Source organism: Rhineura floridana, chromosome 15, assembly GCF_030035675.1.
Source record: "Rhineura floridana isolate rRhiFlo1 chromosome 15, rRhiFlo1.hap2, whole genome shotgun sequence".
Taxonomy (NCBI): domain Eukaryota; kingdom Metazoa; phylum Chordata; class Lepidosauria; order Squamata; family Rhineuridae; genus Rhineura; species Rhineura floridana.
This window is the reverse complement of record NC_084494.1, coordinates 37,004,980-37,032,824: the sequence shown is the minus strand read 5'-3', so window position 1 is coordinate 37,032,824 and position 27,845 is coordinate 37,004,980. Positions and strand designations below refer to the sequence as shown.

General features: G+C 49.0%; 2 protein-coding genes across 4 annotated transcripts; one reads left to right on the top strand and one right to left on the bottom strand.

Moving 5' to 3' along the window:
- Nucleotides 1-539: 539 nt before the first annotated feature.
- On the bottom strand, nt 540-12,591 carry PAF1 (PAF1 homolog, Paf1/RNA polymerase II complex component). The gene is made up of 14 exons (XM_061596899.1): nt 11,965-12,591; nt 10,440-10,469; nt 10,260-10,352; nt 8,943-9,064; nt 8,298-8,364; nt 7,391-7,492; nt 7,043-7,148; nt 6,620-6,688; nt 5,870-5,973; nt 5,108-5,224; nt 3,975-4,103; nt 2,686-2,791; nt 1,844-1,931; nt 540-1,413 (listed from the first exon to the last, which is right to left on the bottom strand). The coding sequence occupies exons 1-14, from the start codon at nt 12,012-12,014 to the stop codon at nt 959-961; spliced, it is 1,638 nt and encodes a 545-aa protein (XP_061452883.1). The 5' UTR covers nt 12,015-12,591; the 3' UTR covers nt 540-958.
- Nucleotides 12,466-26,388, top strand: MED29 (mediator complex subunit 29). 3 transcript variants are annotated; one of them, XM_061596906.1, is made up of 5 exons: nt 12,469-12,904; nt 16,195-16,253; nt 16,380-16,464; nt 19,366-19,485; nt 21,216-26,386. In XM_061596906.1, the coding sequence occupies exons 1-5, from the start codon at nt 12,605-12,607 to the stop codon at nt 21,237-21,239; spliced, it is 588 nt and encodes a 195-aa protein (XP_061452890.1). In that variant the 5' UTR covers nt 12,469-12,604; the 3' UTR covers nt 21,240-26,386. The 3 variants fall into 3 exon arrangements, with proteins under 3 accessions (XP_061452887.1, XP_061452890.1, XP_061452888.1); XM_061596903.1 differs by having other exon boundaries at nt 12,466-12,904; nt 19,366-26,388; XM_061596904.1 differs by lacking the exons at nt 19,366-19,485; nt 21,216-26,386 and adding an exon at nt 17,519-19,361 and having other exon boundaries at nt 12,482-12,904.
- Nucleotides 26,389-27,845: the final 1,457 nt, after the last annotated feature.

Genomic DNA, 27,845 nt, shown 5'->3' with positions numbered 1-27,845 from the left:
ATGCTTATGCTGTTCCCAACCCCCTTGTATCTTTATAGATAACGCATACAATTCTGGGTTGCTCTGGATACTTGAATTGTTATTATTCCTCCCTTCACCGCTGCCACCATTAGATACTGTTTCTGTTCAGCCTTGGTAATTACCTTGCCCTCCCTTCTGGTATGTATATCCCCCAGCCAAGGATCCGGCCTTTGGTAAACCAAATAAGTATTTATTAAATATCAGAAATAACAAGATTAGTTTTAGAATGTTTCACAAGCGTATGGTTTCATCTATTCCTGTTTTGTACTTGACTTATTAATCAGAACTCCAACTCCCTCTTTCTCCACACTCCCAACATCCACCCCAATTCAACTGTCCTTCTTCCATTTATACTCCCAGCCATTCAAACGCTCAGCCAATCATCCAGCATTCTACTGCTCATGTACTCCCCCCTCCTCTTTCACTCCACTTACCATATGTCTTCTATATAAACAGCACTTACCATATTTACACTATAAGCAGGAACATCACATGGCCCCCATACAAAAGACCAGAGATTCAAGAGAGAAAATGCTTTTATTTCGGGGGTTAGGATCTGCAACACAGCACATTCTGTACAGCAATGAAAAGAACAACAAGAATGTCAGCCAAGGAACCAACAATGTGCCCCCCTCCAAAAGTTAACACACCAGTCTTTCTGCATAAGGTTTGCTGCAAGAGTTTGACAGCAGAGGTGGAGGATCATCAGTGGAAAGGGGTGGCGAGGGGGGAAGTCCTCCTATCTACCTCTAACGCCATGGGACAAGAAGCTTCCCTGAATCCCCTTGACTTACTAGCAAGGAGGGAACGACCAGCAGCAACAGCAGCAGCTAAGGTAAGCACCAATCGTTCCCAGCTGTCCTTCCTCCAGGTGAGAGTTGCAGTCTTGTTCTGAAAGGAGACACCGACAGCCACGGCACGAGGTGCCCCCAGAACACTAATCGCTGTCACTGCCCTCCTCACTGGACTCCGACGGGGCCTCGCTAGCGCTGGCCTCCCCTTCCTCCTCCTCCTCCTCGTGATTGGAGTGATCATCGCTGCCACTGTGGAACGGGCTGTGGCTGCTGCGACGCTGCTGGCGCCGGCTCCCCCCTTCCTCCTCCTCTTCCTCTTCCTCCTCCTCCTCCTCCTCGCTGCCACTCTCATCTTCGTCCCCCTCGGGCCGGCCGCCCTCCTGCTCAGAGTCCTCCTCCTCTTCCTCCTCGTCATCATCGCTGCCAAAGATCTCCTCCTTGTCCCGGGCCGCCCGTTCGTCCTCCTCGCTCTCCTCGGCACCCACCCCCTCCCCTTCACTGGCCTCTGGCTCACTCTCGCTGGCAGAGCGGCCTTCCTCGTCCTCTTCCGCCTCACTGGCTTCCTTCTCGCTCCCGCTACCTTTCTCCGGCTCTTCGTCTAGGTGGAAGGAAAAAGAGAGAGAGATGGACGCAGAGGCATGGAGCAAAGAGCCCTGAAGAAGCCAACTTTTAAGGGGGAGAAGCAAGTGGCGAGAGGAAAACACCAGCCGGCTTTAAAGAGAGACAACCAATGGAGAGAGAAGGTGAAAGGCAGAATCATCCCCTCTAAGAGAAAGGGCTATCACTGAGCCAGCCAACGTGGCGAGAGATGATGGAGCAGCTTTGGAATGTTTTGGGTACCCCAAAAAAGGGTAGGCAGAGAGACAGACAGACAGGATGCCCTTCAAAGAAGGTCCCCCATTTTACTGTGAAGGTTGGCCTCAGGACCACCCAGGATAGCCCGGCCATTTCAGAGGCATCCTCAGCTGTGAACAGAAATGAGGGAGGCAGGAAAGCCCTGAGGAGCGACGCAGCCATCCCGCACATACCTGAGCCTTGCACCTCTTTGCCCAAGTCCATCTCCTCCTCCTCTTCCTCCTCTGGCTCGTGGTTCTCTAGCTGGGCTTTGCGGGCTTCCTAGAGGGGACAGACATGGAGCTGGGGGTTACGGGGCAATTCAGGGAAGGGCAAACCCCAGCTGAATTCCACGCATCCACCCAAGGGACTCAGTTCCCTTGCTGGACCAGACTGAGGGCTCGTTGAGTCCTGCGCACTCTCCCACAGCAGTGGCTGTCCAGCTGCCCTTCAGAAGCTTCCAAGTGAGGGAGGCGGGCACAGTCTTGTTCTGCAGCTCTCCCTCCATACATGGGGCTCAAAGATACACTACCTTGGAACATGGAGGTTCCATGGAGCTATCATGGCCAAGAGTACCAACATGGTTCACAAAAGGTTTGGAGCTGGGCAGAGGTGGGAAGCCAGAGCACATCAGGGAGCAGAGGGATCTTCTCCCCACTGGGGTTCTCTTGGCCTCTCCCTGCCGCACACACCCCATCTCTTCCAGTGGGTCCTTATCGGAAAAGGCCTAGCCTTCAGCAGCCCGGGTGGGCCAGGTCCCAAATGCTTAGTTATTATTTATTAGAGTTATAGGAGCTCCAATGTTGAGCTGCCCCCTGGATTTTTGCCTTCCCAGTCAAGACTAACAACCAGTGATTCACCATCCTCTAGGAATTGGTTTTTTAAAAGTCCTGCTTCAGTTCATTATCCAGCTATAGGAAAGGAACTGACTCCAGCGACCAAGAGTGGGTATATGTGTGTGTGTGGCCCTCAGGGCCAGGACTCCTGGGCCCACACCTCCTTCCTCCGCCCTCTGGGGCTTCCGCACCAGCCGTACCTGTGCCTCCAGCTCCTTCTCGTTCATATCCCTGTGCTTGACCACCAGCACAGCATTGGTTCCGGACTGCACCCCAGCCTTGGCTCGCCGTTTGCTCAGACGCACCCTGTGTTGGGAGAGGAGCGGAGGAGTTAGACAGAAGAAAGGCACACACCCTTGCTGGGATGTGATGTAAATAATAAATAAACAAACAAACTACGGAATGCTTTAAAAGAAATGGGGGTGCCACAGCATCTGATTGTCCTGATGCGCAACCTATAAGGACAGAATATGGAGAAACCGATTGGTTCCCCATCGGAAAGGGTGTGAGACAGGGGTGTATTTTATCACCCTATTTGTTTAATCTATACGCAGAACATATCATATGGAAAGCAGGATTGGACCAAGATGAAGGAGGTGTGAAAATTGGAGGGAGAAATATCAGTAATTTTAGATATGCAGATGATACCATACTCTTAGCAGAAACCAGTAATGATTTGAAATGAATGCTGATGAAAGTTAAAGAGGAAAGCATGAAAGCAGGACTACAGTTGAACATCATGAAGACTAAACTAATAACAGAAGATTTATGTAACTTTACAGTTGACAATGAGGACATTGAACTTGTCAAGAATTATCAATACCTTGGCGCAGTCATTAACCAAAATGGAGACAATAGTAAAGAAATCAGAAGAAGGCTAGGACTGGGGAAGGCAGCTGTGAGAGAACTAGAAAAGGTCCTCAAATGCAAAGATGTATCACGAACACCAAAGTCAGGATCATTCAGACCATGGTATTCCCGATCTCTATGTATGGATGTGAAAGTTGGACAGTGAAATAAGTGGATAAGAGAAAAATCAACTCATTTGAAATGTGGTGTTGGAGGAGAGCTTTGCGGGTACCATGGACAGTGCAAAAGACACATAATTGGGTGTTAATTGGGAACAAATTCAACCAGAACTATCATTAGAAGCTACAATGATGAAACTAAGGTTATACTTTGGACACATCATGAGAAGACATGATTCACTAGAAAAGACAATAATGCTGGGAAAAACAGAAGGGAGTAGAAAAAGAGGAAGGCCAAACAAGAGATGGGTTGACTCCATGAAGGAAGCCACAGACCTGAACGTACAAGATCTGAACAGGGTGGTTCATGGCAGATGCTCTTGGAGGTCACTGATTCATAGGGTCACCATTAGTCGTAATCAACTTGAAGGCACATAACAACAACAACCGTGCCACAAACCTCCTGCCCCCAAAGGCTACCCAAACCAAAGGGCTCCAGTTTTCCTCCTCTTCCTCCTCACCTGGTCTCCAGTTCGTTGTAATAGACCCCGTCGCCCTCTCGGAAGATGAAGAAGTAGTTCTCCTCATAGCCCTTGCTGGCTTTGTTTTTGACATTCCAGTTGTATTCCCGGGCGATCTTATACTCGTACCTGAAGGTGGAGGAAGAGAAGGACGAGAGCTTCTCAGCCGCCTGGAACATAAGCTCCCTGGGAGAGAAGCCCAGCCCTGCACCCTCTGGCGTTTCCCGTACTCATTCCAAGACACTCTCTTGCCTGCTCCCCATCATCCCATCAGCGGACAGAGTGACCCACACTGGCCAGGCTCCCTTAAAATAGCTGAAGGCTGGACAGCCTTTGTTGGGGCTGTGAATAATGGCATGCAAATGCAGGAAAAGGCACAGAATTTGGTAACAGTGCAGAATTCAGCATCTCAAGAGCTTTGTCTTTCTAACAAGTTTCTAGTCTTCAAGGCCAAGGGGGAAAAAGGCTTTGGAAATGTGTGAGCAGCAACAGATGATGTCTCTGCAGGTTGCACCTGGGGTAGAAATTTGCTCCGACTCATGGCGGGCAGAACAGTTGATACAAAATAGGGCAACTGTTGCCGACTTCAGATTTTATGGTACCAGTTTTAAAGTAAAAACATACACATAGTATGCAAAAGACTTATGCCAAAGGTAAGCCTATGTTTCCTTAATTTCAAACAAAGGCCTAGACCTCAAGAAGAAAGCTACCCTGTGGGTGGGCTGAAGGAGCCATAGCACTATGGCAGAACATCTGGTTTTGCAAGCAGAAGGTTCCCGGTTCAGTCCCCAAGGGCATCTGGGAACATCCCCTGTCTGAAACCCTGAGAGCTGCCGCTGCCAGTCAGTGCTGCCAGTACTGAGCCAGATCAACCATTGGCCTGACTTGGTACAAGGCCGCTTCCTCTGTTCTTAAGCTGCCGGTAGAAGCTCATATTATGGAACATTCCTCCGTACAAATAAAGGTGGGGAAACCCGCATACAAAAAAGCTAGTGTGTTAGGGAGAAGGCTAGACTAGATGCCTGACATGTTGGTTTTCCAAATGCAGGGTTTTTGTATTTTTTTGGCCTCCTTTCACTCTTACTTTCTCAGCCAGACAACCGCTGCCCTCCCCCACCACCCCAAGCACATACACATCCTCGGGGGTGTAGTCCATCTCCTCATCTTGGTCACGTTTCCGCTTGCGCATCGTGTCGTCCACAGGAAGGAAGTAGGCCACAAACTGGTTCCCTTCTTCATCCATCATGCCCCTGCAGTTGCAGCGGGGGGTGAAAGAGGAGGAAGGAAGGAAGGAAGGAAGGAAGGAAGGAAGGGATGTTACCAATTACGTGAATGAAGCACAAACCAGTTTCTTGGAGCGGTGGCTGGAGCTCAGTGGCAGAACATCGGCTTGTCATACGAAGGCCTGAGGTTCAACCCCGAGCACGGCATCTCCAGGCAGAGCTGGGAACATCCCCCATCTGACACCCCGGCCAGCCAGTGCTGCCAGCCAGTGCAGACCATGCTGAGCTATATGGACCAATGCGCTGACTTGGGATAAAGCAGCTCCCCACGTTCCTTTCCCTCACTGTGCCAGAACCGACCAGGAGGGACCGCAGCTCAGTGGCAGAGCGTCTGCTTCACACGCAGAAGGTCCCAGGTTCAATCTGCGGCATCTCCCATGAAAAGGATTAAGTGGCAGGTGGTGAGGAAGACCAGCCCGGAGAGCCATTGCCTGGCAGACAAGCACCGGGCTGGAGGGATTCAGTGCCCTGACTTGGGGTAAGAGAACTTCGCATGTTCCCAATTAATGGGGGGGGGTTGTGTTTTTAAATCATCTGGGTCGAATGGCATTAAGACAAAAACTGCTGGGTTGACCGCATACCCAGCGCTTCAGGACCCAAATGAGGCAGTACCTGATCATGGCCTGGGACATCATCTTGAGGGCGGCTGACCCGCTGGTGTCCTTTGGCGCCGGGTCAGAGTCAAAGATGACCTGAGCGCAGGGGTTAATCCACATCTGGGAGGGAGGGAGAACATCAGCTTACAGCAGAGCAAGGCCCTCCAAAAACAAGGCACAGCTGCCAAGACCTACTTAGCTGGGCCTCATCCTGCACAGTGCAATGCCCTTCTTCATGGTTCATCCCTCAGACTGTGTAGTGTTGCGGGGGGAGAACTGAGGGGCTTCCACATGCATGATGAGGATGGAGGTGGAAGAAGACAGACCGGGGGTGGGAGAAGGGCTAAAATGCAGTTATGGCTAGTTCGCCAACCCCCGGTTCCTGCTCCTCTCTCTGGGCTTGGAACAGAATCCTAAGGTTCTCACCCTTTTTTTTAAAAAAAAGGAAGACTCGTAGTCAAAAGAGCAAAGAACCAAGTGAGATAATAGATGCCTAGTGGTGAGAGCGGGGGTGCTATATACCAGGGCTGGGTGCTGATCTAGCACGCCCCACACACTCAGATTCTCTTCCCCTCGTCTTAGCCTACAGTAAAGTGTACCCTGGACCACCCCTCTCCCTCATTTCTGGGGCAGGACATGCCAAACCTGCCCCTCCCTCCGTGCGAGGTCCCCTCGCCTCCAAGGCCTGCGTCTTCCACCCACACTGCCACTCCCCCAGGGCCAGCAAACCTCTGCTCTGCACAACTGCACCTTCCTCTGATCTCACCTTGAAGTCAGGGAAGGCGGGCATGACCTCCACTGGAGTGACCCGAGGCTTGCTGTAGTGCTGAGAGATCTGGAGGCAGAATATATGTATTTATTAAATATCTCTCCCAGCCTTCCTCCCAAAAGAGGCCAGGGTGGCAAATTCAGTTATGAGACATTTGGGCAAGAGTAGTGGTGGCCGCAAGGATGCAAACAGCCTCCTTGAAACCACGTCCCCAAATCCCCTAAAAGCAAAGATCTTTTTCTCCCCTCTCCCTGACCTGGAGGCTGCTTTAAGTCAACCAACAGAAGCAGAACTGAGAATGCTTTCAGGGAGCTTATAAACCTCTGGGCGGCAAAGTTTTTGGCTGTCCGTTCCCCCACCCCCACCCAGTTCCTTCTTTAAGCCCTTCACAAAGGTCCCGCAGGGGAGGGGGCAGCTCACCGATTTCTGAGCATCCTCGAAGGTCTTTTCAATGGCTGCAATCTGGCTATCTCTATCCTTGTAGATTTCCTCCTCTGTGAACTGTTGCTTGACAGACACACCAATCCTGATTGAGAACCAGGGAAGATATCAGGCAGGAGTCACCTACCCGGTGAAAGAGGACCATAATGGTCCTCAAGAGGAACTTTGAGAAACTGCTTTGAACAGATCTCTCTGGAGGCTTTGAAGCCCTGCTCCAGAAGCAAATTCTCACTGGAGACTGTTTTGTTTTCTGTGCAGGAAAGGGACACGGCAGCTATATCAACACAAGTATTCCAATGTTGTCAAAGCCTGGATGTTTCTACTCACTTAACCTCTGGCTTCTCATTGGAGACACCGTAGCGGTTGAACTCTGTGGAGATGTATTCCGTCTTCCTCATCCATGGCACTACCTTGGCATGCTGTTGGGATCTGCAGGGAGAGGCAGAGGGAGGGGGAAAAACAGTACAAAACACACATGGGTCTCTGTCTCCCTCTAGAGGCATTTCTGAGTGACGCAAATCTCCAAGTCCCAGAGACAGGCAGTCATGTTCCTAGCCCTCATGACTTCAGTGATGGCAACTGAGAGCAAGGTCTGGGAAGTCAAAGAGGGAGGGTCTGCAGGATTACCCCTTCTCACTACCAGCGGCAACAGAAACATACACATTTCTTAATTTACACAATTTAGCTAGGTCATAGGATTTCTTGGCAGAGACCAGTATGTTTTTTCTAAGAATATACAGTTCCGGCTACTGGCCCCTACTTTAAAGCGAGTATTGTTTAAAGCTTATTTAGTGTCATGTGTCCGATGCTGTTCGGAACAAGGGGGCACTGTTTGATCTGCATTTACATGGGCAGAAGCTGTGGAGGTGGGGAGGGGGCGAACTCCTGACCAGTGAACATCACAGGATAGGATACGCGGAGGGGAAGTGTCATGTGGCCCCAGAGGTGAAGGTTAAGTTTAGGCGAGGACTTTTAGAAAAGGCTGGCAGGCTGACTGTCTTCCGCAGCAGGAAACAGCTTAAAGGAGAGGTGGCAGGAATCTCTCAGGAAAAGGCTTGGAAGTGAAGTAACCAGGAGGAGATTATGACGGCTTGAAGATTCAAGAGGGCACATCTGGTGAGACTGCTTAGAGAACTCAAGACACAACAGAGCTTGGTAAAGAGTTTTCTTGTGGGTGGCTGCGGCCAGAAGGGTGCTTTGGGGCTTGGAATCACAGCACAGGAACACATGTTACCTCTTGGAACTGGTTGGCGCTTGAATTTCCTCCTCCAGCAATTTCTCATCAGCAGGATCTAGGAGGACTGCAAGAGGCCAAAGAGAGGACAGCCAAGTCAGGGACTGCAGGGTGTTTCACCACATTTACACACCCAGGGAACTCTAGTTATCCTAGGCAGTAGAGACTGGTGGCTCTGATGTCAGTGGGACGGTGAATCCACGCTGGGATTTAGTCCACACTTTTCGAGGAGCTGCCCGAGGTGCTGAAAGTTTGGGCGAAAACCCAGAGCAGATTCACTACCCCACTGGCATCAGAGCTGCCAGTCTCCACTGATTCTAGGCACGTCTCCTTGCAACCTTCTCTAGTCAGCCTTATCAGTAACTGCCTGGAAAGGGTTTCTGGAGTCTAGACTGTGAGCTGCAGCACATCCACCACAGACTGATCCGGTCATACAAGGATGCACCCATTGCATATTGTTTTGGCCGTGTATGTTTAATAACTGTCATCTTTATACCCAACATACTTGTGTGTTATATCAAGCAGTCCGCCATTTGTTTAAAATTTATTCCACGGGTTCTCCTCACACAGCACTTACACACATCTCCACAACCAGGCACACAAGCTTCGATCAGTATAGACCAGGCCCTTCCCAGCTCTCCTCACCATTGGGGTCAATGCGATACGTATCAGGGTTGATCAAATCTATGGTGACCCCCAAGTCAGGCTCAGTCAGCAAGTCATGTTTGTGCTGCTTCTCCAGAGAGGTAGCTTTGTACTGTACAAACCTGGAAGCCAACAGTAGCAAGAGACACATCAACCCACAGGAAATGCCTACGCAACAGTTTGAAAACCAAGAGTAATTGTTTAAAAATATTATAAAAACGAACATTTTCCACTTCTGCACAGATATGTAATGAGCTTTTAAAACGCTATTCCCCAACTAAAGAGCACTTTTACGAGTATTAATAAATTATTCCATTAGATTGCATAAATGTGCATGTGAACATAAACTATACTTCCAAATGAAAAAACCCACAACTTCCTTTGAATTTAGAAAGTGCCTGTGGCAAAGCCCATGGCACCACCTTAGTAGGGGCATTCTCCTTTCCCTCTGACATAGCAGAGAATTTGTGCCTTCAATCTGCACTTTTCACAAGAATTGTAATAACTACTTATTTAAATCTGAAATGCAATTAACTGGGGACGCCTTTTAAAACTGATTAATCTACTAAGCAATGCAGCCCTAACTTTTTATGGCACATGAAATTCAGATTTAGAAAAGTTTATGACAAACCACCTTTCTATTCACAGCCTAATACAACATATATGTTCAGACGTACATATTCTTTTTTTCTTTTTAACTCTCATTTAAGCTTTAAACATACCTGCAGTGACTGAATGACCACTAAGAATCTGATAAATAGTTAAGAGAAATAGCTAAGAGTTACCAGTTACAGATTAGGGACAAGGGAGACTTCAATTAACAAATACATTTAGGAAGACCCAGACATTCTTTGTTACTTATTGGAATGCTGAACAAAGTAGCATTTGTTAGCTGGATCTGTACCTTGTCTTTCCGCAGATGATGCCTAAATCAGCTAACAGTAAAATAACTACAGCAGAAAAAACAGTGCCAATTTAAAACGGATTTTAAAAAATACACTTGAGCAAGTAACAACTGTCCATTCACTCTTGTCTGCTTCACTGAATTTTTTTTTTTTGTATAAGCATTGCACATATATTTTTAAATGCAAACTCTTAAGGAGTTATCTCTGTTTGACACTTCACACCCCGACAGTCTGCAAACATAACAGAATTAACTCACCACTCATTGTATTGTATGCAAAATACAAGGACAACTGCCCCACCCAGCCCAATGTAGAGAGGTCAGTCTGGTCTCTTTCAAGCCCAGGTGGATCCACTGTGCATGCACAAATGCCCAACAATGCCAGCCCCACATCCGAGCTCTTCCTTGCTCACCTGTTCTGGTCAAATGGGTATGTGATGAATTTGGGGTCAAAGGGGATATCGGGGAGACTGTTGCAATACTTGACCCGGCACACCACCCCCGATCTGCAGAGAGGAGGGAGAGAGAGATGAGTCCACCTGCCATGCTCCAAGGAGGTGAGAAAGGAGGAAAGGCGGGGAGGCAATCCTTACCTCTCAGGGAGGGTCCGGTGGGAGTTGGGCCTGAGGAAAAACAGACAAAGAGATGGCATCAATGACGCCTTAGAATGGTTATTCAGCACCAAAGAAATGGGGAGATGCCTATGAAATTAGATGGGAGAAGGTCCGACGAGCACGGTGGCAAATGAGACCATGCCACGAACAAATTCATCTCTGGTTTAAACCTTGCCACATTCAATATCGCCCTACCACCTGCAACATGAGGATACAGAGACTATGCAACCTTACGAGGCTGTTGTAAGGATTACAAGGTAACAGCAGGAAGGACCAGCTGTCAGTTGTAGCTGATACCCAGATGCAATCTCTGCTGGAAAGCCTAACCATAGTTATCTATGCCTTGGTAACTTTTTGCGTTGATTACTGCAACGCACGTTATGTAGAGCTCCCAGTTTGGAAATCACAGCTAGTCCAGAACACTGTGGCTATGGTGCTGTGCCTACAGGATGGGGAGGGGGCAGAATTATCTCTCACCTGTATTGAAACAATTCCACAGGCTCAGTTCAAAGTGCTGGTCTTAACCTTTAAAGCCCTACATGGCTTAGGGCCCAGATATGTGTTGGACTGCCTTTTCCTGTATCAATCTGCCCATCCAGTTGGATTCCCATCAGGCCTTTCTCTGGGTGCTCCCACCATCTGAATTGTGTTGGGTGCTGATAGACAGAGAGCCTTATCATAGAATAGTAGAGTTGGAAGGGGCATATGAGGTAATCAAGTCCAACCCCCTTTGGAGTGGTCTCCCCATCAAAGGCCCACCTCCTTACTCTCATTTAGCCACCAAATGAAAACATTTCTATTTGCCCGGGGCTTGTAAGAACTACTCATATTTTTAACTTTAGAGCAGCTGTATTTTACTGTCTGTTGGAATGGGCTGTTGCTGCTTTTAATTAGCTGGCTTTACTGGCTGCATCAGTTTGCACGCACTTTTTCATTATTACTATTCTAATCTAATAAATGTTATTTATTAGATTTATATCCTGCCCTTCCTCCCAGTAGGAGCCCAGGAATAAATGGATAAAAGGCGCCCCGGGGAACGTAAATTTGCGCTTGGAGGTGCAGAATGAAAACAGTATCTGTAGATCAATAACCTCAAATGCGTTTTTGAAAGACTTATTATTAATAACGATGATGGTGATGAAGGAGCACGTGAAGAGCTTTGAACCCGAGTGAGCCACATCCCCACCCTGGTTAGGAGAGGGGGTCGCCAGCCAAGTCCGCTCCAGCTCCGGAGGCGCTGCCACTGCATGCCGATTGAAGCAGGGACCTTCGCAAAGCGCCGACCGCACGGAGGGACCTCCAGAGAAACGGGTGGGCGGCCCCTCCTGGCGCCAGGGAGGTATCTTGGGGACCCAGGAGTCCGGGGTCAGGCTGTCACCCCTGCTGACCCTTCCCCCCTGGCCTTTCCCAACCAAGGGACCCCGGCGTTCGGGACCCACCCATCCTCCCCTTCTTTCACCCACGGGACCCAGGCGTCCGGGAGGGGTGACGTCACCACCGGTACCTGTGGCCCGGCTCTTCCCGCTGCGCCTGGGTCTGGATCGTGGGCGCCATCGCGATGCCCGCAGGAGAAGCCGCCGCCGCAGCAGCAGCAGCGATTGGTTGCGCGCGGGCGGGGCTTCAAAGCACTTCCGCTGCGGAGCCCGCTGGGAAACGTAGTCCGAGCTGTGCAGAGCCACTTCCGGCCGGAGAGAAAGGGCGACCGACGGGAAGGGACCGCTCAATACAGGCCGAGGGGGGGCGAATGTGTTTTTTTTAATAGACCTAGAAAGTCATTGTTTTTGTTTCTGCAGTTGAGGGAAAAAGGGATTTACTGCGGGATAGCGCAAGGCAGGCCGGGAAATATAGCAGCCAGCCGCCCCGCAGGACTCTCGCAATGCATTTTGGGAAATATAGTCGCCGACGGAGCTCGCGCAATGCATGCTGGGAAACACAGTCCAGGCCGCCTTTTTAACTTTTTAAAACAGACTTGTTCCTGTCAGGACTCGCGCAATGCATGCCGGGATCCATTCCATCCGCACCTCCTCCTCCCGCCGTGCACACCGGGCGTTGAAGCATCTAGGCCCCGCCTTCTCCCCTCATGTCGGCGCACTGCATGCCGGGAGCGGTAGTCCCCCGAGGCGAAACTCCGGAAGGGAGAGGAGATGGCGGCGGCGCCGACGCAGCAGCAGCAACCGCCACAGCCGCCGACGCAGCAACCACCACAGCCGCAGCAACTAACGCTGCTGCAGACGCAGGCTCAAGTGGGGCCCCCCGCCGTTGCAGCAGCGGCCGTGGCAGTAGGCGGACACCAGGCAGCAGCGGCGGCGGCAGCTCAGGCCGCGGCGGGCCCCCTGACCGTCGCCCATGCATCATCCGGGCTGCAGGTGGCCGCGCAGGCGCAGGACTTCGACCCGGTGCAGCGGTTCCGCCTCTTGCTGCCGCAGCTGAAGGAGAGCCTGCAGGTGAGGGGCGGGGCCTGTCTGCAAGGGGCGGGGCGCCTGGGCTGTTTCCATGGGGACAGTGGGGAGGAAATGGGCCTGTTCAGGGAAGGAAAGTTCTCCAGTGGGGCGGGGAAAATTGAGATGGGCGGAGCTGAGGTTACGGACGTTTACTGAAATAAGGTTCTAGTCTTTCTTTGTCTGCCCGGAATCTTCCAACATTCAGCTGGCTTGGATCGCAGAATCATAGAAGGGTCTTATAAGGCCATTAAGTCCAACCCCCTGCTCAATGCTTGGGGGATGTCCCCAAGTTCTAGTATTATGAGAGAAGGAGACAAACTTCACCCATGCATTATTTTATACACCTCTATCGTGCCCACCCCTTGCCTTTTCTCTAAACTGAAAGGCCCCAAATGCTGTAACCTTCCCTCATAGGGGAGTCGCTCCAGCTCCTTGATAATTTTGGCTGCCCTTTTCAGAACCTATGGTCGATGCAACTCAAAAAGAAGATTGTAGAGCTGGAAAAGGTGCAGAAAAGGGCAACTAGCACAACCAGGAGAGTTGCTCGAGCCCCCTACAAGGAACAGCTGTCGCATTTGGGGCTTTTTTAAGGGGAGTAAAGGAGACACAAACGAGATGACAAAGAGAGCGTCATTGGTATAGTAATGGTATTTAGCTTCACATCTCCAGATGATCTCATCCAGCAGCTTTGGTCTGATGTTAGATACCATTTTGGGATCTCATAGGACAAGGGTTACAGGGGCTGATCCACTAATGGCCCCCAACCTGCAGATCTAGTCCAGAACGGTACCATGCTCAACAGAGTACCCAGGTTGACAAAGCTGAAAGAGGTCCACTTCCCTCCAGGGCTGTGGAGTCCGTACGCCAAACCTCCGACTCCTCTATTTTTCTACTCTCCGACTCCACCCAAACTTGCTTCCAACTCCACAGCCCTGGAAAGGGCTGTAAATGTCTTTTTAAATTGGAAGCTCTCATAGGAGCATTTTTATCGCTGCCTGAATATGTGCTGATCTTGGCATCACAGCATTTGTCTTCATCTGGGTCCTGTGTCATACACTGTCACACAAAATGTTTTCCATCTTGAGTTATGGTGAAATGCTCAACTACAGCTGACTTCACGGGAAGCTTCTTTGACGTTTTGAATTTATATTTTAAAAAATTTGTCAATCAAAATTTATTTTGAAGTCGGAGTCGGTACATTTCTACCAACTCCGACTCCACCCAAAATTGCTTCCGACTCCACAACTCCGACTCCACAGCCCTGCTCCCCTCAGCTCATCCAACCAGGCCCCAGTAATGCACACTAGGAGTTAGCCCAGGGAGGGTAATCCTCTGGCCCTCCAGATGTTCCTGGACCACAACTCCCATCACCCCTTACCATTGGGCTGTGCCATCTGGGGCTGATGGGGGTTGTACTCCAGCAACATCTGGAGGGTTACTGGTTCTGCTCACATGGTGTACCCCACTTCTCACTGGCCCAGTTAAGTTTTTCAAAACATTTTAATCAGGCTCTTTGCAACAGGAGGCTTGGCATATGATTACTTGCTAAAACTCCATTCTCCTGAACATCTGGGGCAGGGGAGACAAAGTGAAAGAAGAAAAGAGGGAAATGGAAATGTAACTTTATTCTTACTGTATTTCTTTAGTCTTTTAAAAATACAACATGGTAGCAATATGAAATGTGTTTGCCCTTTAGAAAGGCAATTAGAGCGAAAGCTGTCTGACCATCTAGAAGGCAGGGGACACTCCCGAAGAGGACCTGAAAGAAGTAGCGCAACGCCCCAAAGTGGGTTTGCAGCAGAGGAAGGCCCTTAAATCCTCCCTTCCTGGGTCAAAAGCCAACTTTCTCTATGCCTGGCCTGGCTGGCCATACCGGTTTCCTCCTTTTTGGTGTAGATTGCAGGACGCCATTGAGAAACCACAGCTCTGACCCTTAGACTTCACTCCCCTCTTGAAAACTGGGACAAACAAGCCCAATATCTGGACTGCTGACCCTTATCTGGCATCATTTTCGCAACATAGCCATTGCTTCCCCTTCTTTCGAATTCACAACCATGTGGTTTTTTGAAAAGCCATTGCCAAGTCAAGCTGTTTTATTTTTAACACCACCTTTAAAACCACAGCGTAAGAGAGCTGACTCTGTCCGAAGGAATGATGCATCAGTCCTTGCCCAAATATATCAAATGCTGAAATGTAACTTTTTTCTGTGTGTGTGTGTGTGTGTGTGTGTGTCAGGGTGAGCAGAGTGAAAGGAGCCCAAGCAGGAATCCCGTGGTGGGGTGTGGAGTGGATGCTTCACCATGTAGGGCACATGGCCAAGGCTTCTGGTAAATGAGTCAGTGTGGCGGGAGGAGTAGCAGGGCACAGGGGGGCAGCTTCATCCCAATGTCAACAATATCTCCAGAACCAGCTGAGCTGAAAGGGAACAGAATGTTGCCCTCCTCTTTGCCTTTGCGGTGCACAGACCTGTAGGCGTGGGCAAGCAATTTTCCAGGATCAGGGTGTGGGTGGGTTTTTTTGTTTTTTTGAAAGTGCTGGGTTTGTCCTTGAGTTTCCTGGGCTTACGGGATCCTGGAAACAAAGCTGCACCTTTTGGGATTGCTGTGTAAGTCCAGTCAGCTATTTGTGGCCTTGGGGGAGGCAGTTGACATGGCCTGGGCCTCAGTTTCCACACTCTGTGGAACATAGGAAGATGCTCTATATATGTCAGACAGATGGTCTACCTGGCAGAGTATTGCCAACACCACCCTTCGCCAACCTGGTGCCTTGCAGAGGTTTTGGACTACAACTCCCATCAGCCCCAGACAGGACAGCACAGCACAGCCCGGGAGCTGGTGCAGCATAGGGGTAGCTGGTGCAGCATTTCCCCCTACCCCGCCAGCACCACTTTCTGCCCTCGCCAATATCAGTGGAAGGGCTTTGCTTTGGTGGTGGCAGTGGTGGCCATCTTTGTCACCTAGGGTTTAGGATTGCAGCCTAAATTATCATAAGACATGAATGGAAAGGGCAAGCATAAACTCAAAAGCAACGGAAGTCCCTAACAGACGAGGTTTCCTAAAGGCATCACTCCGTTCCAGTACAAAACAAACGGTTTCTGGGGGGGGGGGATAATGTTTTATTGGCGTTTCTTTTAAATTCAGTACCATCAGCTTTTGGAACTTTGGGTAGCTTCCTGAAAGTTTGGATTAAAACCCGGAGTGGATTCCACTGCTCCACTGCCCTGGAGCCCCCAGCCGCCACAGATCGCTTCTGTTTTGTAAGTCAGTAATACTGTTTCTCTCTTCCATTTCCAGAACTTGATGAAAGTGGCTGCTCAGAACTTCGTTCAGAACACCAACATCGATAGTGGACAGTGAGTGTTTGCCACAATCCCCTTCCCCTTTCCACACAACTCTTGTTTGTCCCCCTCTTCCCCCCACCACACCCGTGCAAATTGAAAATTGGCTTTCCTCTTTCTTTTTTTCTTTTTCTTTTCCAGGAAAAGCAATGATGGCCCAGTGCAGAGAGTTGACAAGAGCCTCGAGGAATTCTATGCCTTGTGTGACCAGCTGGAGTTATGCCTAGTAAGTGTCCCTAGATAAATAATGCAATTCCTTCATATTGGCTGTAGACTCAGGCCTGATGAAATACGTCCTCCTCCTTTTTTTTTCTAAACTCTTCTTTTTTACAGAGTGTGTAATTAATTGGTAGAATTCACTGCCATGAGTTATGGTGATGTCCACGAGCTTAAGAGGACTTTTTTAAAAAACAGGCACATGACAAGCAAAGGTAGCCATGTTGGTCCATAAGAAAATAACTACAAAATCCACAGTTGGGCAATACCTTCATGAGGACCAACAAAAATGTTTGAAGATAGCTGGCAAGCTTTCTGAGTTCTCTAGAGATCTTCATCAGGCAAGATGTTGCCCAAAGCAGCGGGGGAGGGGGTTCAAAATTTTAGTTGGATGTTGAAGCCCATGAAATCTAGATTTCGTTCAGAGATGGAGATTGCAGAGTTAATTAGTCTCTGCTTGATGCTGCAGGCTATGCCTTGGATTCTGGGATAAAGGCACATTTCCTAGTCCCCATTTTTGAAAACAATGGCTTGCATCCAGTGTTGCACTGAATAACTAGTTCCATTTACCCAAGAATTTACGCTTCCACCACAGATCCCCACCACCATCTGCACGCCCCATAAATCTGTTTTGGGTTCTCCCCCAACCCTCCAAACCTGTTTTGGGGAGGTTGTGGGGCATGTGCAGGGGGAGGAGCGAGAGGGAAAGTTCCATTGCACAAGCATAAATCCTTGCACTAGCAAAACAATTGCACTGGATACCGCCCTTAAAAGCCCAAATTTTGTTTGCCCCTGTAATTGTAACTGTTAGAATTAACAGTTGTAAATCTGTTACCCAGATTTTCTATCACACCTTGTAGGCCGAGAGACCTCTCCATTACTATTGTACTTGAGAGCTAAGCGGAACCTCCCTGTACAGTGGCATTCTAGCTCTGGCTAGCAGGTGCTAGCATCACAGTGAAAGGCTGTTGGGAAAAGGGTGCTGGGCAAGTCGGCCCTTTGGCCTGATCCATCACGGCCAAGTCCTTCTGCTCTCATGCGCTGCTCCTTCTCCCCTCCCCCAGCGCTTGGCCTACGAGTGTCTCTCCCAGAGTTTCGACAGCGCCAAGCACTCCCCGACGCTCGTGCCGACAGCCACCAAACCAGATGCGGTCCAGGCGGAGAGTCTGCCCTACACCCAGTACCTCAGCATGATCAAGTCCCAAATCTCTTGTGCCAAGGATATCCACAATGCCCTTCTGGAGTGCTCAAACAAGATCACCGGCAAGGCCCCCTCCCAAGGTGTGCTGTAGCCACCCGGGGTGCACGTTCGAGTTGCTCTGCTCGAGGGCTGAGGACTCCCTGGACATTTCTGCCGGAACGTCTGGGCGAGAGGTCAGTTCCCAACGTGGCCAGAAGGAGGCAGTCCTCCCAACGCAGACAATGAATAGAGATTACATTTGTTGGCTCTTGTGGACCTGCCTCCTGTCCTTCACTCCTTTATAAAGTCCTCCCGGTCTGCCCAGATCAGGGCTCTGTCCCAACCCCATTTTAAAGACACAACACTAGTCCCATGCGCCGTTCAGGTTTCTGACGGGGTTTGTGGCCACCGGGGTCTGTGATGCTCCTGTGAGCTTCAGTAGGAGCTCTACGGGACGTCACAATTCATGGGTCTCTCTTGGAGTTCGTTGGTCAGCTCTGCCTGCCTCTTCCTTCAGGGGAATGATACTTGAGGACCTTCCATAAGAACCAAATCACGGCTGATCTTTGTCAGCATAACCCCTCCCCCCATGGTTCTGGATATGTTTCAGACATATCTTGCCACCAGCTCTTATGGTGTTCTTGCCCTGCAGTAACAAGATGGGCCTGAAATCAACTTTGCAGGACCTCAGAATGCATCTCTCTGAAGAGGTAGTCCAGCTTCTTGCACCTTGACTTCATTTGCATAAGATGGGTCATGGGGTGTCTGTGTCATACTATGTGTTCGCTGATTATCAAATGCATCTCTCTGTCAAAGAGACTTCCCTGTGCTGCTTGCAGGCTCCTCAGTTTGTATCTTTCTTTCATAACCCTCGTGGTATTTTCAGTCTTAAGCTTTGCAGTGTGATTCTGGCCCAGTAGTCTCAGATCAAGCTGGGCAGGCACTCCCCACCCTGCGAGAGAAACATTTTTCTGCCCTTGGCAGTTTCTCCTCACAGGAGAAGGGGGCCCGCAAACCAGCCCTCATTCACCCGCAGCATGAATCTGGGTGGAAATGCAGTCAGTTGAGTTCTTCTCACTGCATTACCCTTCCTTGCAAGTTTGCTTTTTCTGCTCGTGTGCAGGGGCAAGAGTGTTGTGTTTTGTCTTTTGTTGTTGGTTTTGCTCCCTGTTTTTCCCTAGATGGGAGGGCAGTGCTGAAGACCAGAAGGAAATCTGCCATCGCAAAGAAGATTTGATACATTCCCTGTTGTTCTGTCACCTTGTTCTGCGAGACCTTCTGAGTTACTGACTTTGTTTCATGTGTGTGTTTCATTTTCTTATTCTCAGGACAAAACAGCAGCAACATTGGGTTGGATCCAGACTTAGGCTACCATCTTATACATGGTTGCCTGGGAGTAAGTGCCCCTGAACCTAGTGGGGCTTACTTCTGACTTGACATCTGTAGGATTGCTCTACTAGTCATGTTGAGAAAACCCATTGACAAAAAAGGCGCAAGTAGTCATAACTAGCTTAGTTCTCAATTATTTCAATAGGTCTCCTCTAAGTTAGACTAGGTCTGGATCCAAGCCATTCACCTTTTCAGGAGCTTGATTTTTCCCTTGCTGCCATTCTCAGTGATTGAGGCACTGCAGTTCTGTTAGTTTGTACAGTGGCAACATATTCATTTGTGATTTTTTTATATTTGTTTTCTTCCTAATAATTAAAAAGCGTTCATTTTGCTTCTCATCAGTCCCAGCTGCCTTGCTTTGTTGTTGTTGTTATGTGCCTCCAAGTCGACCACGACTTATGGCGACCCTATGAATCAGTGACCTCCAAGAGCATCTGTCAAGAACCACCCTGTTCAGATCTTGTAAGTTCAGGTCTGTGGCTTCCTTTAGGGAATCAATCCATCTCTTGTTTGGCCTTCCTCTTTTTCTACTTCCTTCTGTTTTTCCCAGCATTATTGTCTTTTCTAGTGAATCATGTCTTCTCATGATGTGTCCAGAGTATGATAACCTCCGTTTCATCAGTTTAGCTTCCCTTGCTTTAGTTTAGATAAAAGCTGGGGAATCCATGACTCTCTAGGTGTTGCTCGACTCTTATCTCCCATTATCCCTGAGGGCTGGCCACACTGGGGCTGATGGGAGTTGGAGTTCAGCCACATCTGGAGGGCCACATATGTTTCCCATCCCTGGGTTAGAATATAAGATAATTGCCTCGCTGGATCCGAGCAAATTCTACTTGTTCCAGCAGTGGCTGGCTTACTAGCACACACACACACACCCCACTGAAGTTCACAAACAGTGAATGACTGTGGTGGGGTACATCTCATAGACTGCTTCTTTCTATGGAGGTTCTGTTTAGCTAGCGTATCCAACAGACTTAGCGTTCTGTTATTTCATGGGCAAGGGACCTCTTTCAGCCCGAGGGCTGGACTTGTACCTGGTCAGCCTCCCTAGAGCCAAAGGGCCGATTGTTAAGTTCTGATATTTGATACATATAACAAAAGTGTTCGCTTCAGGCAGCTTCCGCTTTCCTTTTGTTGTTGTTGTTGTTGTTATGTGCCTTCAAGTCGATTACGACTTACGGCGACCCTATGAATTAGCCACCCCTATTCTCTTAAGGAGGACCTTTTCTAGCGCAAGAAACAATCTCAAAATGTGGTGAGGTTCCATGCAGAATAAGATTGCAAGTCAGACTGTTTTGCAGGTTTCTGTAATACAAAACCACTTCAACAGAAGCGCCTCGAGGAACATTTCATTGTCCTCTGCAATATCTTGAATTTTCTCACACACTATTCTGGGAGGTAATCTGGCACCAATATAGCTGCAGTAGCAACCAAAAACATCCGGCCAAACTCCCCTTCAGAATGAGGGTGTAATTTCTGAGCAGTGAGCAGCCACTTAACTGGCCTACTCAACAGTCGCCCGCACTTTCTTTCATTGGGAAAACAGGTCCTGCTTGCCCTCCAGACGCCTCCTAGGGTCCACAATTTTGTCCTTGCACACCTGTCTGTGCACAGCGCCAGGCAAGCCCTGATAAGCAGCTGATTGTCAGGGATATAGGGCAGGGTGTTGTGCAGACTCTGATGCTCAGACGACCATTGGAGCTTAGGTGCGCAGAGCTTTGCCAGCCCCGACGCCATCACCTGATTGTCAGTGCTTGGCAAGCCCAGTGCTTGGGGCTTTGCACAGGACTTGGCAGGTATTGCTGTGCAGCAGAGTCTGCAAGCCCCTTTACGTCTTTACCTGCCCCACACCTGAGGGCACATGCAATGTCAGGTGTGGAACAGGTGGTCATGGTTTGGCCAGAACAGCCTTGTGGGCCAAATGCGGGGGGGGGGGGCTAGCAGCCCTAATTAGGCCTGCAGGCTGAGGGTTCTCTCTCCCCCCCACTCTTGCATTTCATTCTACTTGCTGTGTTCAGTGGGGTAGTGCAGGGGTTCCCAAACATACCGCTTGAAAATTGCTGAGGGTCCAGGTGGGCCACTTAATGATTCTTCGGCCTGTTGTAGCAATTGTGATGAGTTGTGCTTAGATGCTGTATAATTTTTAATTGTGATGGATGTCTCATCTCCCATCTTCAACCACAAATCCACAGACACGCCGTGAACCACCTGAATGAATGTCACAGGCCACTGGCAGTCCATAGACCATGGATTGGGAGCCCCTGGTGTTGTGGCTTTCCATATTTGGTTTTTTTCAGCGACTGACTCCCCATGTGTGAGGCAAACAGGCTTCCTTTTTGCATTGACAAAAAAAGAATTCTGTGGTCTACTCGGCCTTAAAAGTGCAGTCTTCAGTGGCTGTCTTTTTTTTCTTTTTCTTTTTGGTGACCTGCTCTGAAGAAAAGAAAAACAAATACTTTGCTGAAGTGGTCTCAAAGCCCAGCTCAAAGTCACATCTCTCTCCAGCAGCAAAAAATGTCCCAAGCACCATGACATATCGCACCTCAAGGGGGCATTCCCATTTCCAAGCCGCAACACATTCCAAGCAAAAGCAAGCAAACCATAAATCCCACCAGGCAGCTTTCAATTTCACAGCATCAAACTAAGGTCCACCAAGCAGCAAGCCATATCAATGCACAGCAAAGTCATCACACACAGAGAGAGGAGCCCTGGAGGCAAGGTTAAGGCTCTTCCCCAATTTTGCCATGATTAACAATGACCTGAGTGGAGGCAAGTGCACATGCAAAACAGGCACCCGCTGAACCCCCACAGGCAATGGACGAGCCCTCCTCAGAAACTGCTCACATTTCATTAAAAATGAATTATTTAATTATTAATTATTTATATCAATAATTATAAGTGTTAATTATTATTAATTAATTTATTAATAATTATTAATTAATTGTATATTAATTATTTAATTGTATTAAAGAGGTGGCTGTGACAAGGGAGTCACTTCTCACTGTTAAGTGGGTTAAGTTTTTAAAGCCGCTTTGTAAAGGAGTGCTTTCTCATCTGCTGGGGGGGGGGGGGAGGTGGAGTCAGAGGCATTCTGAGTTAAATCATCAGAAGACACATTCTCAGTGTCGAAAATGTCCTTGGCAACCACCTAAGCAACTGGATGCTGGACCCCAGAAAAGGCACCAATTTCAAAGCTGCTAAAAAGAAACTATCGTTGTGCAAAACAAAAGCCAAGCCTGGGTTTTACAAGCCACGGCTGCAAATACAGCGGTGTAGAAAGAGCAGCTAGTGGTGGGTGTGACTGCCGTGAGTGACAGGTGATGTCAGATGTTGTCACATGATGGGCAAAGTACGGATAGAATAGCTTGGCGAGCCATTTGGAGGGGTCTGGCTGGTCTAATTAGGCCCATGGGCCAGAAGGTCCCCACCACTGTGATGAATCTTTTTAAAAAGCCATCTAAGCGTGTATCTTTCTTTGGGGATTACATAGGGCTCATCTAGCTTAGTATTGTCTGCAGTGACTGGCAGCAGCTCTCCAGGATTTCAGGCAAGAGTCTCTCCCAGCTCTTCCTGGAGATGCCGCTGGGGATTGAACCTGGGGCCTTCTGCATGCAAAGCAGATGCTCTGCTGCTGCGCTGCAGCTCTTCCCCATTGAACTGAATGTCTGAAAAACTTTGCATGTCTGATATTGAATGTTTGCATAATTGTGCACCAAGGGAGGCACACAAATTTGGGTATTGGCAGGGAGCGGAATGAATTAACAAGAGACTAATCAGCTCAGAAGCGCAGATTTGGCATAAATCGCAACAGCATTGACTTGAGGTAATACATTATCATTAAATCAATTTTAAAAAGTTTGGAACTGTGTACCAAGCAATGGCGCCCCAGTGCCTTGGGAGGGGCCTTTCCCAGTTCTTGCTGCCAGAAATCCTTTCACTGGAGATCCCAGGGACTGAACCTGGGACCTTCTGCATGCAAAGCAGGTGTTCTACATCCACACCTCACAAAAGATAAAATCAAGGCAAGTCTATGCATATGTGAAATGAGGGTTGGAGGAAGAGCTCAGGAATTTGGAAAGTTGGGTAGGACAGGTGCTCTGGCAGCGGCTTTTTAAAAACTGGGACTGAGGAGCAGGAAGTAAAAAAAGGGCTTCTGGACAAGGGCTCATTGGGTGTCAAGTGAAGGCTGGTTGTTGTGGCATTAGACTAGGGCACAGCAGGTCTTGCTGGCAATGTGTTTTTGGCAGACTGCTAAAGACCAACATCAAAAAGTTCTTTAAATGCTTTCGGTTGTATTCAACTAAGGCCTGTTCAGAAACTAATGAACCTATGTTAATCATGTATATTCAGTGGGTCTACCCTGAGTAGGACTAGCACTGAATACCACCCATTAGAAGCAGGAAACTACCTAAGGATGCAGCCGGACCTTTGGACAACAAGGGAATCAAAGGTATGCTAAAGGAGGAAAAGGAGATGGCAGAGAAGCTGGATGAATGCATCCGTCTTCATGGTAGAAGATGCAGGACAGATCCCTAGGCTTCCAAAGGAAGGGAGTCTGAGGAGCCGAGGCCTATAGCAGTGACGAGAGATGAAGTTCTAGGCCTTTGGAGCAAATTAAAAACTCTGGCGGACACTATGCTGGAGAAAGCTTGGAGAGGTGAGGCCCACCACATGTCTGTTAGACCCTTGCCCTTCCTGGCTTATTAAAAGTGCCAGAGGGGGCCTGGCCGAGCGGGTGAAGGGAGTGGTCAATGCCTCCCTACAACAAGGCAGAGTTCCAATGTGCCTAAAGGAGGCAGTTGTAAGGCCTTTGCTGAAAAAGCCCTCCCTGGACCCCTCTATTATGGATAATTATCGGCCAGTGTCTAATATCCCATTTCTGGGCAAGGTAATAGAGCGTGTGGTGGCCTTCCAACTACAGGGATTCCTGGATGAAACGGATTATCTAGATCCATTTCAGTCTGGTTTCAGACCTGGTTATGGGATGGAGACGGCTTTGGTCGCCTTGGTAGATGACCTACGCAGAGAACTGGACAGGGGGAGTGTGTCCCTGTTGGCTCTGTTGGACCTCTCAGCGGCTTTTGATACCATCAACCATGGTATCCTTCTGGGTCGCCTTACTGGGATGGGACTTGGGGGCACCGTTTTACGATGGCTCCGTTTCTTCCTGGAGGGTCAAACCCAGAAGGTGGTGCTGGGGGATTCCTGTTCGACTCCTTGGCCGTTGGCCTGTGGGGTCCCTCAGGGTTCAGTTTTGTCCCCCATGCTATTTAATATCTACATGAAACCGCTGGGAGAGGTTGTCCAGAGGTTTGGGGTTCAGTGCCATCAGTATGCAGATGACACCCAACTCTACTTCTCCTTTCCACCTAACTGTGGAATGGTCTTCCCGATGAGGTGCGCCTGGCACCGACGCTGCTATCTTTTCGGCGCCAGGTGAAAACCTTTTTATACTCCCAGGCATTTTAAAGTGTATTTTAACAGTATTTTATTACTATGTTGTATTCTGGATGTTGTTTGGTTCTCGTATTGTTTGTGTGTTTTTGTTTCTTGAGTTATTGTATTTATTGTATTTATATATTGTGCTTGCTTTTACCTTTTATGTACACCGCCCAGAGAGCCTTCGGGCTTAGGGCGGTATATAAATTAAATTAAATAAATAAATAATTCCAAGGAAACTGTCTTGGTTCTAAACCAGTGTCTGATAGCAGTGGTGGACTGGATGAGGGTGAACAAGCTGAAGCTTAATCCAAACAAGACAGAGGTGCTCCTAGTCAGTCGAAAGGCAGATCAGGGAATAGGGGTTCAGCCTGTGCTGGATGGGGTTACACTCCCCCTGAAGACGCAGGTTCGCAGTTTGGGTGTGCTCCTGGACTCAGCCTTAAACCTGGAGGCCCAGGTTTCTGCGGTGGCCAGGAATGCTTTTGCACAGTTAAGACTAGTGTGCCAACTGCGCCCGTTCCTGGAGTCGTCTGATCTGGCTATGGTGACACATGCCTTAGTTACATCCCGCTTAGACTACTGTAATGCGCTCTACGTGGGGCTGCCTTTGAAGACTGTTCGGAAACTTCAGTTGGTGCAACGAGCTGCAGCCAGAATGTTAACTGGGGCTGGTTACAGGGACCATACAACTCCCCTGCTGCAACAGCTCCACTGGCTGCCAGTCTGTTTCCGGACACAATTCAAAGTGCTGGTTATGACCTATAAAGCCCTATATGGCTTAGCTAAGCTATTTATCAGACCGTATCTCCCTATATGAACCTGCCCAGGCCCTGAGATCTTCAGGAGAGACCCTTCTCACGATCCCAACACCTTCACAAGTGTGACTGGTGGGGACACGAGATAAGGCCTTTTCAGTGGCTGCCCCTAGGCTCTGGAACTCCCTCCCTAGGGAGGCAAGAATGGCCGCCTCTGTGCAGTCCTTCCACCGACAGCTGAAGACTTTTTTCTTCCGGCAGGCCTTTGGAACTGAAGGCTTTAAGGGTCGTGACTGAAGAGGATGCTGTATGTTATTGTTTTACTTGTATGCTCCTAAACTGGGTTGCAGTATTTTAAGAGTAATTGGTTTTAACATCTTAATAGTTTAATCCTGTTTTAATGCTGATTTTATATGTTTTATATTTTTATAGGTTCTTAATGATGTGTACTTATTTTTATCTGGAAGCCCCCTTGAGTTCCAGTTTGGAAAAAGGGCGGGGTATAAATAAAGATGATGATGATGATGATGATAGTAGTAATAATTAATAATAATAATAGCTATGTCGGTAGAAGAAACCGGGCAGGTGTCCTGCGGTCTGGACCAGCTGCGACTGGCAAGGTTGCTCAGAGGTATGGTCTCTCCACTCGTATTGCTGGGCCCCCAAGCTCCCATCGGCCCCAGCTAGCATGGCCACCCGTTCCCCATCTCTGGTTTAGCAAGAGGCCGCATGGATGCCTCTCAGCTCCGGGGGGGGGGGGGAGCGAAAGAGGACAAGGAAGACCAGTGTTCTCTTCCTTGCCCTGTCCCACCCAAACTCCTCAGAAGGGAAGCTTTTGCAATTTTTTTTCCAGGCGAAGAAGGGGACGTTCAGTTCTCTGCAGGCCCTGTGGCCGGAAAGGCAACAGTTGCATCAGAGCTGGCTGATGCTTCCCCCCCCCTTTCTTCTGTCAAAAGAAAAGAAGTCTCTTGCTGATCAGGGAGAAATTGCCCACTTGTGAAAAGTGGAACAGTCTCGTGGTCCTTTCCCCCCTGGGAGCAATAACTCCTCGTTCCTCTCTCCCCCCCACCACTACCACCTCCCCCCTCTTGCTGCCAGAGAACAGCCTGTCCTGAACTGTTTTGGCTGCACCTCTTCCTTACCCACCTCCCTCCCTCCTTGTAGAAAGCGTTGGGTCTGTGAGCCAAACAGAGCCGGTGAGCTATCGGAAACAGGCCACTCCTGCCAAGCCGCAGGCCCAGAGCTGTGTCAGCAAGGCAAGGGATGGAAAACAGTCCCCGTTTGGGCTTCCCAAACTGCTCATTCCCGAAGGCGGGCAGAATGTGGCTTCCGAGATGGCCCGCTTGGCACGGTCAGGAATTCACCAGCCCAAATTAGAGCCTGCGCTCAGTTGCCACCAACGGGCTGTCCTGCATTTCCCCAGCTTGTTCTGGGAGGGAGAATTTAGGCTTAGTGCTAACTTCTCTTTCTCCTCCCCTCCACCACACACACACGCCATCACCCCCACAGCTGACCAGGTGCTGTTCAGTAAGAAATGTAACTGCCTTTCCTGGATCAGGCCACGGGCCCATCTGAGTCCAGCATTCAGGCCCACAAAGTGGCCCTCGAGAAGTTCCCAAGCAGAGTGAGATGGAAATAGCCACTCCCTGCCATTCAACCCAAGCGGCTAATACTCAGTAGTAAACTGCTTCTACTCTGGAGGCTTCATTTAGCTAAAGACCTTTCTCTTCCAGTTGACTTTTAGTTGAGATAATGGGGGGGGTATTTTAGGAAGGAATGAGGAGCTGGCTGTCATGGTGCCTACATGACTTGTTTTATATTTAATGGATCAGGCCGGTGGCCCACCTAGTCCAGCAACCTTACAGTGGCCAACCGGATGCCTCTGGGAAGCCCTCAGTCAAGCCCTGAGTGCAAGAGCACGCTCCCCCCCTGCAGTTTCCAGCAACTGGTATTCAGAAGGATCCTGCCTCTGACAGTGAGGCAGAGCAGAGCCATCTTTAGGCTATATCTTGATTTTACTGTAGACGAGGTAGACTATATCTTGATTTTAAAAGTGTAAGTTAATACATTCTTACTGTTTTATTGTGATTCTTTTACTGTAAGCCCCTTCGGGGGGATCGATGCTCCTTGAAAGCAGCATAAAGATTATTTAAATAGATAAAAATACTAAATGAAACTAAAGTTTAGATTGTAGCAAACAGCCCTTGACAAACTTCCTTTTCTTTTTGTACTCCTTTTCGAATGGCGTCTAAGCTAGTGGCCAACACCATTTCTTGTGGCAAGGAGTTCCACAAATTAGGTACAACACTGAGTAAAGAACCGTGACAGAAATCAATAAATGCCCTGTCCCCACTGCAAGTTGGCATCAATGGGTGACAACCTCAACCCCAAACGTTATATGATAAAAGGAAAATGAGAGAATCTCTTTTTTCCCACTCCATGTCATTCATGACTTCATAAACCTTGACCAAGTTCGGGGGGGGGGGTTCCAAAAGAGGGTTTGATTTGGTCAAGGCCTCTCAACCTTCCCCAAAACGATCCTTTCTAATAACACCTTTGCATCTATTCACCGTATATAATTGTGCCCATTCTGAGATGTGCATCACACTTTTGGCATTACCTTCA